Below are 13,782 nucleotides of genomic sequence, written 5' to 3'. Positions count from 1 at the left end.
CTACATACACCTAACACAGCAGTGTCATGATTTACCAACTGTCGGCAAAAGCATTGGGATGAACAGGAAATACATTGTCCAGCTGACAATAATCTGCTGAAATCAGTAATTGACACTGTATAAATCCAAAGCCACTATAGGAATAAGAGCAGGGCAGTCAAGCAAATGAACATCCTGTGCTTGTGGAGGTGTTTTAAAATAGGGAAGAAATAGCATTAAAGCTAGGAATGGTGTTACATAATCCAGCTTTGATCTCCTTTTTACCCTTGTCATATGTTTCCCTTTTTCTTTTACAGTTCAGAACTATCTACAGAAATTAAAACCGAAACTGTATAGCAGGAACAAATCTAGGCCAACGCTTCACCAGGCCATTCCTGATTCTTTCTAGCACAACTAAATCAATACAAGCATGCACAGGAGATTTCGAGACCTGTAGATGCATCATGTAATTCATTTACCCTTTGTGCCATCACTTCCTGCAAGTCATCCTCCTTCTATCCTCAATCAACTGTAATAAAAAAACAAACAAGTTAACAATCAAACTTCCAACTTCACTTGCATCAAGCTGCAGTAAGTGTGTATTGTCAGTAGGAGAGAGATTCGAGATTCAACATTTCGCAACTTAAAATTGTCATTTTAGGTATTTTAATCCTTGTTATCTAATTTGCATTAAATTATCAATTAAGTAAGTTTTGGCAACTAAAATAGAATAAACTGGTCTCACTTTGACTTCTGTTGTAAGAGTTGGGAATGACATTTATTGTTAGACAGGAGCATATCAGGATATCAGTGATAGATTGATACCTTTTGAGGTTTAGGAGTGTCAGTTTGATACCTTGATTAAATGTAGTATATTAAAGATATCAATCATACCAAAACTCATATCCTATATCTCATATCTTTGATACCGATACCAAACGAGCCCTAACTCGTTGACAACATTATTAGAGAAATCACTTACACTAGTGACAAGCCTCAAATGTACACCATCAAATCGGGATGCATGTTTGCTAGTGCCATGAGGGTTGTTTGTAGGTAAACCTGTCCCATCCTCCTTCTGGTTCGTTTCTTTTCCTATTACTAGCTTGAATATCCATCATAAGAGCCTGAGGATTGGCTACAGGAAGTTGTCTTAAACCATTAATCAACCCCTCATCAGCATCTACTCCTAGTGGACCAGAATTCAGATCCAAACCCTGCCTGCTAACATCCGGAAGGCTGACAACACAAGGACGAAGATACTGACTAGAAACAGCGCCAGGTGTCAAGAATCTTCCCCCTATCGACAGATCACCAGATGCGGGCAAAGGAAAGCTTGTCCCAAATGGGAAAACAGCTGGATATTGAAATGGAGTTGACACGAAAGGCATAGCAGGAGATGATGACACCACAGATCCTCTGTAATAATCTGTATTGAATGGGGAGGCTGTTGTTGTAGCAGGAGAATACCATGATGATAAGGAATTGTTCATTCTCATTCCAAACATACCCTGTGGATGCTGATTGTATACTGTTGATTCATCGGCAGCAGGACCATCATTCAAATCAAAATTCCTTTCAGTGCTACTGCTACTATGACCGTTTGCGATATTATTACTGGATGGCTGATGCCCTGTTTCTGGAGTGTCATCAGCTCTGTTCAAATCTAGCTCAAACACACCACTCTTGCTGTCAGTATTATCTTCCATAACCATTTCATCTGTCACATTTAGGTCAATATCCAAGAAAGCTCGAACAGGTTTCGAGTCCTTAACAGAGGGCTTGCGCGGTTCAGCTGGACGAAATGCACTGGTGGCGGCGGATCCTTTCCACCCAAGCTCGGATCTATTCCTCAACAAATCCTCTGGGGGTACAAACGGTCTTTTTGCAGCAGAAGCTACTGTAATGAAAGAAGGCAGAGCTGAAGCAGGAGAAGGGAATAATACGGTACTTAGCTCTTCATTCTTTGGATCATCCATATCAAACCCTTCATTCAAATCAAATTCAAGTTTTCTATCAGTTTCTGAGGCATTGGCAGAAGATGACGAGGAATTGGCTGTAGGAGATAGACACTCTTTTTTATCTACTTGGATATCAGTGCTAGCAATATTTTTTGAACTCCCAACTGATGCCAACAAAGACACTTCTTCCCTGTCAGAACAAATTGGAATGGTCTTTTCCAGTTTGATTCTCTTGTTACTATTGCAAGTCTGAAACTCATGAGTTGTTTCAGTTACCTGTTTAGCTGAATCTTGATCCCGTACTTCATGAACGCAGGTAGAATCTACTAGTCCTTCATCAGTATTTGCAGAGCAAGTATTGTTGGTCTGACTCTGATCAGGATTACTTTTATCAGCACAATTTGATGATAGCTGCAACATTGAGTCTTTATTATTCACCTCTTCTTTACATTGGATTCCATCCATGATCTGATCTTGAGGAACTGAATGATTATTTGCTATCAGTTTCTTGTAAGAAACTGAATCATGGCTTTCTTCTTTCTTGACTGCCACCTTTTCTTGGATTTGCTCAGGTCCAGCATCACCACTTTTTCCTGCAGAATCCAACTTCCCATTGTTCTTTGAAAAGGGGTCTCCATGCTGCGGATCCTCGTTGGAAATACTAGGTTTACTGGGATCTGTAAAGGAAGAATAATCCATGTCAGTATCAAATAAACAATCATGAGCTAATTAGTCAACAAAGACACAAAATTTAGATTACCTTCATTATCTACACCGGAATTAGCAGCTATTTCAGGTGAAGAACCACCAGATCTGGTGATTTCTCCAGTAGCAACACTGGCAAGAAGATTCATTCCACTATCATCATCTCCTACAGACACAAATACAGGTGTATGTGCTTCTGAAAATTTTGCACAGCTATCGATTAAAGCATTCATGGAGCTCATTGAAGAATCAACTAATCTCTCATCATTCAACTCATTTTCAGTAGATTGAGACACCCCATTACAAACTTCTGGCACATTCACAACACTGTCATTAGTCTGCGATGTCATATTCTTACAAGAGGAGTCATCTACAGATGCTGTATTTGCAGCTTGTCCTCTATTTGGAATTTTTACAATTATCTTATTACTATGACCGTTGCTTTCAGCCACAGGAGCAGTCCCGTTATTATCAGATTTTCGGTCCTTACTTGATCTAATATTCTTTATATTCTTCGATCCAGCTGTGGAGCACTTAGAATCCTCTTTTACAGCACGTACAATATTCCTAGGATGATCACTTGAAGACTGGCTGTTGGTGTGTGACTGACTAGAGCCGCTACTTTTCTCCTCTTTATGGTTAGTAGCAGTTAAAGATACCGAAACTGCTGTCTTTTGCATTCCAGTAGGGACAGAAGACGATCTAGTTATAGTATCTCCTTGAACATATTTTAAAGGACCCGATTTTGTGGAAGCAAGCTGATTTGATTTAGGCTTTGTATCATTCATATTCATCTCTTGCTCAACGCGCTTCTTCCACGTGTCTACTAAACCCCTAGATTTTTTCTGAATCTCTAGGTTTTTATGAGACCGGAGATTATTCACAGACTTGCCAATATTGCATGTTTGTAAGGCATTCAAGTTGACAGGGAGTTTATCCAAAGCACGAAGTAAGACCAACAGAAAATCCTCAACTGACTTATCACTGCCAGAATCACCTAACTTACCCTTGTGGATCTCTTGAAGCCAGTCATCTAGTACAACAAGACCTCGTAACTGCACAAACTGAGTAAGGCAATCGAATTTATCTGTGCAAGCAATAATCCCAGCAAACATGGACCTGCAGCTAAAGTCTGCCTTCTTCTGCAATTTATCAGTTTGCATGAGCTGCACTAATTTCTCAACTGATTCAGAATCTACCAACCCTCCTTTATCAGTTATTTTGCTAAGTTCTGATTTAACATTACTTCCAGATCGTGAGAGGACAATATCTCGTTTCATAGGCTCATGAGCCTGATCTCCCAAATCTCTCTTCTTTCCCTTCGGGTGAGACGCATAGGTACCATTATTCTGAATACTATCTGGAATATGTTTTAATGGTGATAATGTCACGACGCCATTCACTGATTTGGGAGAATTAGTACCATGTTGTACTGTCGGATGCATTTCAGAACAAGACTTCTGCAATAGCTGATCAACTTCTTCCTGCCGATCCTGAAGAAAACAGAAGATGTAAATAGGAGGGAGAAAGATGTATAAACAAAAGAGGATAATAGGACATGTAGACTCACGTTAATATAGTCCTTATCTGTTAGCCACCACAAACACTTGTTTGTGATGTCGTAAACTCTGCGGCAAATAAATGAAGATACCCCTGATGGAAGCTCAGCACCTTTAGGCAAAAATGCAACTTTACAAGGATGAAGTAATGATGCAGCGAGTGTCTCATCCCTGTGGAACGAATAGAAAACCTCGTTTGGCGCAGCCTCAAGCACAACGCCTTTGCCAAGAACAACTTCAGCAGGTCGATAAAGCCAATTAACACGTAACTTCAAGTTATTATCCTTATCCAATGATAATGAACGGATGAATCCTATAAAGGGTGGAGAGTCGTTTGGAGGTTTGAAAAGTGCACAGTCACCAACAGTGATTTTGCGTCCGTCCTGTGGTTATTAAACAAGATACGTGAATAACTTATCTAAATGAGACAAACAATAATTAGTACTGACAGAATACAAAAAAGAAGTACGTCAAAAATAATAAATCAAGCAATCAAACTAACCCACAAAAGAAGATCAATGTTATTCTGATCGAACACAGTATGCTGTCAACAATCAAACGGTTTGCAATCCATTTTTTTTCTACATACCAAATAGTAATGAAGGCCATTTTCGATTGCCAATTTCACTTCTCCATTGATTGCATTATCTCATTCCATTATTTCACCATCCCAATTTGACAACTGAGCATGAACCAGTTAAAGGTAATATCCAGCTAAAAAATATAATGTCCGCAGCACTGTAACCATAGTATAGAGCGAATGCACCCATTCATTGGTTCATATCAAATACATCTTAACTATGAAATAGACTACACAATAAGGCACCACATATAATAACACTAGCAAAACGAGTATTCACATTAGGACACTGGAATACATCAAAACACAAAACACCAGTATTCCCATCCGCAAAACCTAGATTTCCCTTCAAACTAATGCCAACTGAGCTCCAAAAGACCGAACAATCATATCCATCACATAAGAAACTAAAAACGAGCATCTTCCCCTCCAAGATATAACAACACAGCTCGCAACACACACGTAAGAAAATCACCTTTAAGAAAGAATTAACAGAAGCTGCAGAACCCGAATCAACGCCTAGAGTTGCCGCCGAGCCACGCGAGGCGACCGTCCACATGTGCCGTATCCTCTTCCTACTCTCTCCGTCTTCCCTCCCATGCATAGCCTTGCATTTTCCCCAACTTTAGCTTCGATCACCATCAATCCCAAACCCTAATTTCAAACGATCGTCCACCACGACAACGAAAACCTAGTTCTCCACGAACCCCTCACCATACCATCGAAGTCACCAGAAACACCCCTTCTCCCCTACAAAGCAGATACCCCCAATTCCACAGCTAGGGTTTCGTCCGCAAACAGAACAGAATGGAAATACTCCACTCAGAAAACAGCTCGCTCTATAAATTAATCGATCTGACTGAAACTGCAGTTAGATCCAGCAAAGAGGTGAAAGAGAGATAATCGGAGACGGGATCGGAAGGAGAGAAAATCGGCGATCTAGAAGAGAGAGAAAAGGGAGCATAAAAAAGCGGGCAGATCGGGCAGTTGAGTGATAATGTGACCTGCCCTGCATAGGACGGTATAAAGGCTGACAAACGGAATATGACTGGACTAACCCTATAAATAAACAAACCAAACAGAATACAGACAGCGGCGAAAACTTGGTTTCTGACTACTGACTGGGACTGTGGTAGGTCTCCACCACGCCCATCAATTGTGGGGCCCATATTATTACTTTATTATATAATGAATGGAATTGTTAGACATCATAGGTTACTACGTACTTAGTGGGTCTTTACTCCTTAATGCAATCTTAATCATCATGCCGATCACATCAAGTGGTTCTTATATTATTATTCTATTATTGCATTGTATCCCTTCCTAAAATGCATTTATCTTTTTCTAAAGTCACACATAATAATTGAGATTTTGGTTTTCAAAAATAGACTTGTTTTAATGGATGATTTTTTTTGAGGGTTTTAGTTTTTAAAATAAGATAAAGATTTAGTTCTCGACTTTTTATTGTGAAATTCACTTGACATATGTTTTTTAATATATAAAAAAATGTATATTTAACCGTTTTAATGAATGTGTAGGCATTGGGTTTCATGTTATCATTGATATAAGCAACGTTTTCTTATTAACGTGACACAACTGATAGATTAGCACATTTTGTATAAGGTTTATGAGTAAATTGAGATGTTTTTGTTGATTTATTCGCGGATTTTAAAATATCTACAAGTGAAATTGAAGACGAGAAGAAGCGAAAACAGAATGCCCACCGCCTCCAGTAGAGCTGCACAAATAGACCGGACCGGGATTTTTCATTGCTGCAGACCAGGGACCAGACGAAACCAGAATGAATCTCGTTGGACCGGGAATTTCTAACAATATTTAACTCGCTTTCTTTTGTTGCTCGTAAATAACTTTCATACTATTGCAGATCAGATTTCGATGTTTTATATATATGTCAATGTGCTTAATGGTGTCGAACTATAGAACTTAATTAACCCTATTTCCACAAAATCGAACTAAGTGAAGGCAAATGGTAACATCTATCAAGCTGATAGTACTATTTTCTACATTTTTAGGTGTAGTCTAACATTTGATTTCGGTCCATTCGGGTTTGGACAGGACCCGGAACCGAAATTTTAGAATTATTAGGACCGAAAACCGGACCAAAATACCTTCGATCCAGTCCAGTCATTTCAGTACGGTCTGGTTTTCCGATCCACCGATCTATTTGTGGAGCCCTACCCCGAGGGGGTCAGGGTGCCCAACAAAATTACATGTACAAAAACCAGACTTTCAGAGACCTAGAATAGAGAAAGTAGAGTAATGTAAGAAAGCCACCGACTTCTATTGATGAGATGGTAAGATTGTATGAGATACAATACCATAGCAATTAGAGCAGAGCTAGTGAATACTCATGTATAAAATCTTGATAAAAGGGGGGTGGGGGAAACCTAATCCTACTCTCTCCTACAATAGATACAGGAGCTGATACCAATAAAAACAAGCACCTCTTTATGTATATAATGTAATAACAACAGGGAAAAGGAAAAAAAAGGAAAGAGCATCCTGCATAGAAAGCATTTTTCTACAGTTCAGCATCCTGTGCCTGTGGAGGTGTATCAAAGCAATTTTAGGCAGCCATTGTTATTACAGAAGCAAGCTTTGATCAGCAACTTCCAATATCAGAGAGTCTGTCTTTCCATATTCTTCCAGACGGTATTTCAGCTATCTACAAAGTCATGCCAACGCTTCAGAGACATCCATACATGTCTCACTCCAACTCTCTCTTCCTCAATCACCTGTAACAAACACCAAACAAAAACTTATAATGGTTTTAATGGCGGGTAGGGTCGGGTCGGTTCAACGGGTCAATTGACGTGGATTTTTCCTGCTTTCTGTACTTTTCCCTTTAATGAAATAATAATAATAACTTTTTAAAATATATTTATTAAGAAAATGAAATTTTTATTTTCTTATGCTTTCATTCTTGATACAGGGTCAGGTCACACTTTCTCATATCATCGGGTCGGGTCAAACGGGTTCAGTGAAAAACGCGTCAGATTTATATGACATGTCGGGTCGGGTCCTTTTGCTAGGACTAGTTAAGGTAGTATAAATGAATGTAGTGACAATATTATACTCTCCCTGGATACAAATACATGTCATTTTAGAGCTTTTTTTTGGATCCAAATATGCCATTTTACTAAATTTTCCCTACTTCACCAATAAATTTACCCTATGCAATTATTACATTAAAAACTACTTTATTTTTCTAGACATTGCTACATTTCCGATGCAACTTTATTAGGATTATTTTAGGTAAAGGAATTTTTACCTTAATTTGCGTACAATTTTGTCTAAAGACATGTAGTTTCATTTTATTAAAATGTACTTGACATTAAGATCACTTTGACCTACATATTGATATTACCCCACCCTTCTCCACAGGTTTAAAAAGGTTTTATTTAATTAAATACTCCCTCAAGCTTTCTTTCTCAATAGAGAAGGATATCTAATTGAATCCGGAGGGAGTATGTACATATCTGATACCCAAGATTTAAGAGAATTAACTTACAGCACAAAGCTCCAAATGTACTTGCGAAGAATGTTCCTATTGCCATGAGTGTTGTTGTTTATAGCTCAACCGTTCTGCACTCCACCCTCCTTCCGGTTCCTTTCTCTTCAATACACCACCACCGCCGCCGCCGCCGGGAAGTTGGTAAGTCCTCGTTTGGTCATCCATCATTACACCTTGAGAATTAACAGCATGAAGCTGTCTTACACCTTCATCTCTCCCTTCTGCATCTACACCTAACGGACCAGAGTTCAGATCCAGACCCTGCCTACCCCACTTCTGACTACTACCACTACTACTCTCCACAGCACCTTCCGGAAGACTAACAACACACGGTCGAAGATACTGAGACGAAACAGCAGAGCTTGTGGGGCCCATGTAGGCACCGGAGAAGGATGACGTGGCCAAAGGGAAGGCGGTGCCGTAAGGGAAAACAGCCGGATACTGAAAAGGCATGGCTGGAGAAGATGACAACACAGAGCCTCTGTAGAAATCTGCTGGATTATATGGTGATGAAGTTCTTGGGGCGCCGAGAATGGAGATGTCAGGGAGCGGAACTGGAGTGGTCACTGCTGAATAAGTTGCTGTACCGGGAGAATACCATGAAGATAATGTGTTCATTGCTGAATTGTTCATTCTCATACCGAAAACTGGCTGTTGCTGTTGAATCATTGGAGGAATGATGTATGGGTATGAAGAATCTGTTGTTGTTGATTCATCCACAGCAGGACCGTCGTTCAAATCAAAATTCCTTTTGGTACTGATAGATGATTGGACAGGTGGCGTTGTAGAATCTGGAGAATCGTCGATTTTGTTCAAGTCAAGCTCAAGACCTCCTCCACTCTTACGGTCAGAGTTCTGAAAACCTATATCTTCTGTACCCATTTCGTCTGTCAGATTAAGGTCGAAATCAAATAATGTTTTAACAGGTTTGGAAGCGATTTTCCGCGGTTCAGCTGGACGAAACGCACTGGTGGCGGCTGATCCTTTCCACCCGAGCTCGGATTTATTCCTTAACAAATCCTCTGGGGGCACAAACGGTCTTTTTGCAGCAGAAGCTACTGTAATGAAAGAAGGTAGAGCTGAAGGAGTACTGAAAACAGTTGAGACATTGGTAGTTGGTTCTCCATCATCCATGTCAAATCCTTCATTCAAATCAAATTCAAGTTTTCTGTCATCTGAAACAATGGCTGAAGATGATGGTGCACAATCATCCTTTTTCTTTGGGCTTGTACGTGAATCTGGTAATACGTCACTCTTGCATTCAGTCTTTTCTTCACAACTCTTTTCCAGTTTAATTCTCTTGCTACTACTGCAACTTTCCAAGTCGTGAGTTGTTTCAGTTATCGGTTTAGCAGAATGTTCCATACCTGGTTCATGGTCTATCGGGGCATTACTGTGCTGCTCTTGATCAGAACTAATTTTTTCGATCTTGGCCTCATCTTGTGCAGATGAGCAGTTGTTTTCTATCTGTTTAGGACAAGTAACTGAAGCATGATTCTCATCTTTGATAACTTCTACCTTCGCACAAATTTGTTCAACTCTACTTTCATCACTTTTTTGCACAGTAGAAGACATGAAAACAGAAGCGCCACCAGAAGATTCGTCCATTTTCTCATTGCACTTTGAGGGAAGGTCTCCATTTTGCACTTTAATGAGTTCCCCTTCATTGGACAGGTTGACACCTGGAAATAATCAATAACATCATTCAAGCCTCTTCAAATTTACAAACAGTAAAGGTAAAAAAGTAATTAAGTCTACCTTCATTGTCTGACGGCACGGGTGCTGGTGAAGAAGCACCAGATCTGGTGATTTCTCCAGTAGCAACACTGGCGAGAAGATTCATTCCACTATCATCATCTCCAGCAGATACAGATACAAATACAGGTGTATGTGCTTCTGAGAATTTCGCGCAGCTATCGATTAAAGCATTCATGGAGCTCATTGAAGAATCATCTAATCTCTTATCGTTCAACTCGTTTTCAGTAGATTCTGGCACAGACACATGCTGTTTCATATCAACTGGAGTAGCAGGAATCACGTTATCTTCATTATTATTCTTTTCCCTCAAACCAGGATCAGATAGAACTGGGGTAGAGGCTCTGCTGTTCCTACAAGAACTATCCTCCGTGGATGCGGCGTTGGCAACTTTATTAGGAATTTTAACAATGATCTTATGACTGTTATTTTCAGCCCCATTACTGTCAGATGCTATAGTTGACTCCTTTTTCACACCAGATTGAGTTTTGCTCTGAGGATTATGGGTCTTCTTCACACTTTTTGATCCTGCTGTAGAGCACCCAGCAATGTTTTTAGCAACATCACTTGAACACTGGCTATTGGTATGTGACTGACTAGAACTGCTACTTTTCTCCTCCTTCATCACTTGTCCATCTTTGCAGTTACTATTCATTTGAAACATTGATGCAGCAGCTCTGGTTGTAGTATCTCCATGAGCAAGCTTTAGAGGTCCAGATTTTACAGAACTTTTCATTGCAGTGTCAGAAGATCCACTAGGGTTTCTTGACCAGGTAGACTTTGAATCCTTGATATTCATCTCAAACTCAACACGTTTCTTCCACATGTCAACTAAACTCCTAGCTTTTTTCTGAATCTCCAGATTCTTATGTGAACGGAGATTATTCACAGACTTGCCAATGTTGCAAGTTTGTAGCGCGTTTAGATTGATAGGGAGCTTATCCAATGCACGAAGTAAGACAAAAAGGAAATCCTCCACAGACTTATCGCCGTCCTTAGGACTACCAGAATAACCTACTTTCCCTTTGTTGACCTCCTGAAGCCATCCATCTAAGACAGTAAGACCTCGCTGCTGCACAAACTGAGTAAGGCAATCGAATTTATCTGTGCAAGCAATAATACCGGCAAGCATTGACCTGCAGCTAAAGTCAACCTTTTTCTGCAATTTTTCAGCTTGCATGAGCTGCACTAGTTTCTCAACTGATTCGTAATCTGCCAACCCTCCTTTGTCAGCTATTTTGGAGATTTCGGTTTTCAAACTAGTTTCGGATTCTTTCATCAATCGTTCTCGTTTCATATTATGATGCGTACTGTCTGGACTTTGTTTTAAAGGAGAAGTTACAACTGCACCATTCGCTGATTTGGGAGAATTAGTACTTAGTGTTGGATGCATTTCAGAACGAGATTTCTGCAATAGCTGATCAACTTCTTCCTGCCGATCCTGGGTGAAAACAGTACATGTTAATAGGAGGGAGAAAGATGTATGAACAAATTAAGATGCTAGGGCATGTAAACTCACATTAATAAAGTCCTTATCGGTTAGCCACCACAAACACTTGTTTGTAATGTCATAAACTCTGCGGCAAACAAATGAAGATACCCCTGATGGAAGCTCAGCACCTTTAGGCAAAAATGCAACTTTACAAGGATGAAGTAACGATGCAGCGAGTGTCTCATCCCTGTGGAACGAGTAGAAAACCTCGTTTGGCGCAGCTTGAAGTGCAACGCCTTTGCCAAGTACAACTTCAGTGGGTCGATAGAGCCAATTGACACGTAACTTTAAGTTATTATCTTTATCCAATGATAATGAACGAATGAACCCTATAAAAGGTGGGGAATCTTTTGGTGGCTTAAATAGAGCACAGTCACCAACAGTAATTTTTCGACCATCCTGTGGTTACAAAACAAAATGAATTATAGACTATAAAGAAAATATAAAATATCTATCTAGATATCCTTCTGCTCACCCACCTACCTTACAGATAATTATATGATAACCACTTTCACTAGCTAAGCAATAGAAAATGCAATGTTAATCCTATTGCCGTGACTCTATTTCAGAAGAAAAATATATAAGTGAAATATTCCGACAAACAGAGAAGCCATCAACCTAAGCATCAACAAAAGATCAATGACACATAACACACAGTTTTATGTAAGTTAAAAATGGCTATAATAGGAGTAATAATTTACTATACATCTATAGAGATTACACAGTTTTATGTAAGTTAAAAATGGCTATAATAGGAGTAATAATTTACTATACATCTATAGAGATTAGTAATAGACTGGAGGTCGTAGGCTCATAGCAGAACAACAATGAAATTTCTCCTTTTAATGCCAAGTACCAACTTATTGTATTATATATTCCAATTTGACAAGTAGTGAAAGCAATCATACAAACCTTGAAAGTATAAAACTGTCCATCCGAAATACTAACCCCAACAGATTCAACTTAGAATTTCAAAGCATTGCCTTCTAAATTCTTAAGAGACCCTACAAAAGAACTGTCAAGAGGATGGGGAGGAGCTACATCTGAATAATATTCTGGGCAGAACTGACCTTAAGAGTAGTAGATTTTTAACAGCTAGACTAATCAGGAATAGGAAATATCAGATCAGAAACATCCACTTAATCGTAAGAGGTGGTGTCTATCTATATAAACTATAAAGTAAGACATTTCACAAGTGTAGATCCCTACATAAAGTAAATGGCAAAGAAATATCATAATGAGCAGCTAGTCCCTGTTTTAGTGCTTATATGAAGGTATGACACTTCACAATAGTAATGACTCATCACAAGAGCAATTAGGTACAGTGTCTAAACATATGAAACAGAGGCAGCTATTGTCAATATCTTTTCTTACACCAGCCTCGAGTAGTTATTACTTATTATACTTGCCTCATTAAACAATGAAATCGTACGAAATGAGCTCTCCCATCATACCCTAAAGACAATACTAAAACGTCCACCATTATGAATTTTACTGAAGACAAACCATTACGATGCCGATCTTTTCCTGGACTTTTCTAGGCAACAAAATACAAACCCCTTGCAAATAATTCCATCCAAGAAGAGGCAGAACATACATCTAATACCTCTACTGGAAAAACTTAAGTAAACGGAGAATAAAAAAGAAATGTCTAAAAAATCATCCTTTTAGAACAAGTAACTCTTAACTATAAAATAGAGATTTAACAGTACATATAATCATACTGTCAAAGATAGAATTCATATCAAGTAACTGAAGTCCTACAATACATCAAAACAAAGAATAGTCTAATCAATTTGTATTCAAACAGTCATCCAGATGACAATGAGTTAAGTTTTGTGCAATACCTTACTCATTGCACTAATCCAGTGGCTATGAATATTGTTAGTCTTTTATCATTTAATTGCGCAATAAGTTTGATGTAGTTTGAAATCCAAAAACACAACTAGCTAAAGGAGTGGAAATTCCCCACACGAAAACGAATTACCTTTAAGAAGGAATTAACAGAAGAAGAACCCAAATCAACGCCTACACTTGCCGTGGAGCCACGCGAGGCGACCGACCACATGTGCCGAATCCTTTTCCTATTCTCACCGTCTTCCCTCCCATGCATAGCCTAGCATTTTCCCCAACTTCAGCTTCGATCACCATCAATACCAAACCCTAATACGAAACAACCGCCCTAAAATTTATCCGCCACCGAGTAAGCCAACACA

General features: G+C 39.2%; 2 protein-coding genes across 2 annotated transcripts; both read right to left on the bottom strand.

The window, feature by feature from the left end:
- Nucleotides 1–584: 584 nt before the first annotated feature.
- LOC141247878 (uncharacterized) lies at nucleotides 585–5,343 on the bottom strand. The gene is made up of 6 exons (XM_073669285.1): nucleotides 5,260–5,343; nucleotides 4,216–4,587; nucleotides 2,701–4,138; nucleotides 1,042–2,617; nucleotides 805–835; nucleotides 585–659 (listed from the first exon to the last, which is right to left on the bottom strand). Exons 1-6 carry the CDS (start codon nucleotides 5,341–5,343, stop codon nucleotides 585–587), a joined length of 3,576 nt encoding a protein of 1,191 aa, XP_073525386.1.
- A 2,879-nt stretch (nucleotides 5,344–8,222) lies between these two features.
- LOC141247877 (uncharacterized) lies at nucleotides 8,223–13,422 on the bottom strand. The gene is made up of 11 exons (XM_073669284.1): nucleotides 13,419–13,422; nucleotides 13,291–13,326; nucleotides 13,124–13,186; nucleotides 12,874–12,894; nucleotides 12,700–12,771; nucleotides 12,550–12,636; nucleotides 12,050–12,084; nucleotides 11,594–11,965; nucleotides 10,078–11,515; nucleotides 8,397–10,001; nucleotides 8,223–8,284 (listed from the first exon to the last, which is right to left on the bottom strand). The coding sequence occupies exons 1-11, from the start codon at nucleotides 13,420–13,422 to the stop codon at nucleotides 8,223–8,225; spliced, it is 3,795 nt and encodes a 1,264-aa protein (XP_073525385.1).
- Between the last annotated feature and the right edge of the window lie 360 nt (nucleotides 13,423–13,782).

The sequence above is a fragment of the Phyllobates terribilis genome, unplaced genomic scaffold, assembly GCF_046119375.1.
Source record: "Phyllobates terribilis strain yellow unplaced genomic scaffold, ASM4611937v1 Scaffold_3419__1_contigs__length_79286, whole genome shotgun sequence".
Taxonomy (NCBI): Eukaryota; Metazoa; Chordata; class Amphibia; order Anura; family Dendrobatidae; genus Phyllobates; species Phyllobates terribilis.
This window is presented reverse-complemented; position numbering and strand designations above follow the sequence as displayed.

Bases quoted from the DNA above. Each gene is read 5' to 3' on its own strand.
- LOC141247878 (XM_073669285.1), bottom strand. From the start codon at position 5,343: ATGTGGACGGTCGCCTCGCGTGGCTCGGCGGCAACTCTAGGCGTTGAT. The intron at 4,139-4,215 runs GTGAGTCTACAT...TGTTTTCTTCAG, and splicing joins CAGATAAGGACTATATTAAC to GATCGGCAGGAAGAAGTTGA. The intron at 836-1,041 runs GTTTACCTACAA...CATTTAATCAAG, and splicing joins CCAGAAGGAGGATGGGACAG to GTATCAAACTGACACTCCTA.
- LOC141247877 (XM_073669284.1), bottom strand. The intron at 13,187-13,290 runs GTATGATTATAT...CGTTTACTTAAG, and splicing joins TATGAATTCTATCTTTGACA to TTTTTCCAGTAGAGGTATTA. The intron at 12,772-12,873 runs GTGATGAGTCAT...TACTTTATGTAG, and splicing joins CACTGTACCTAATTGCTCTT to GGATCTACACTTGTGAAATG.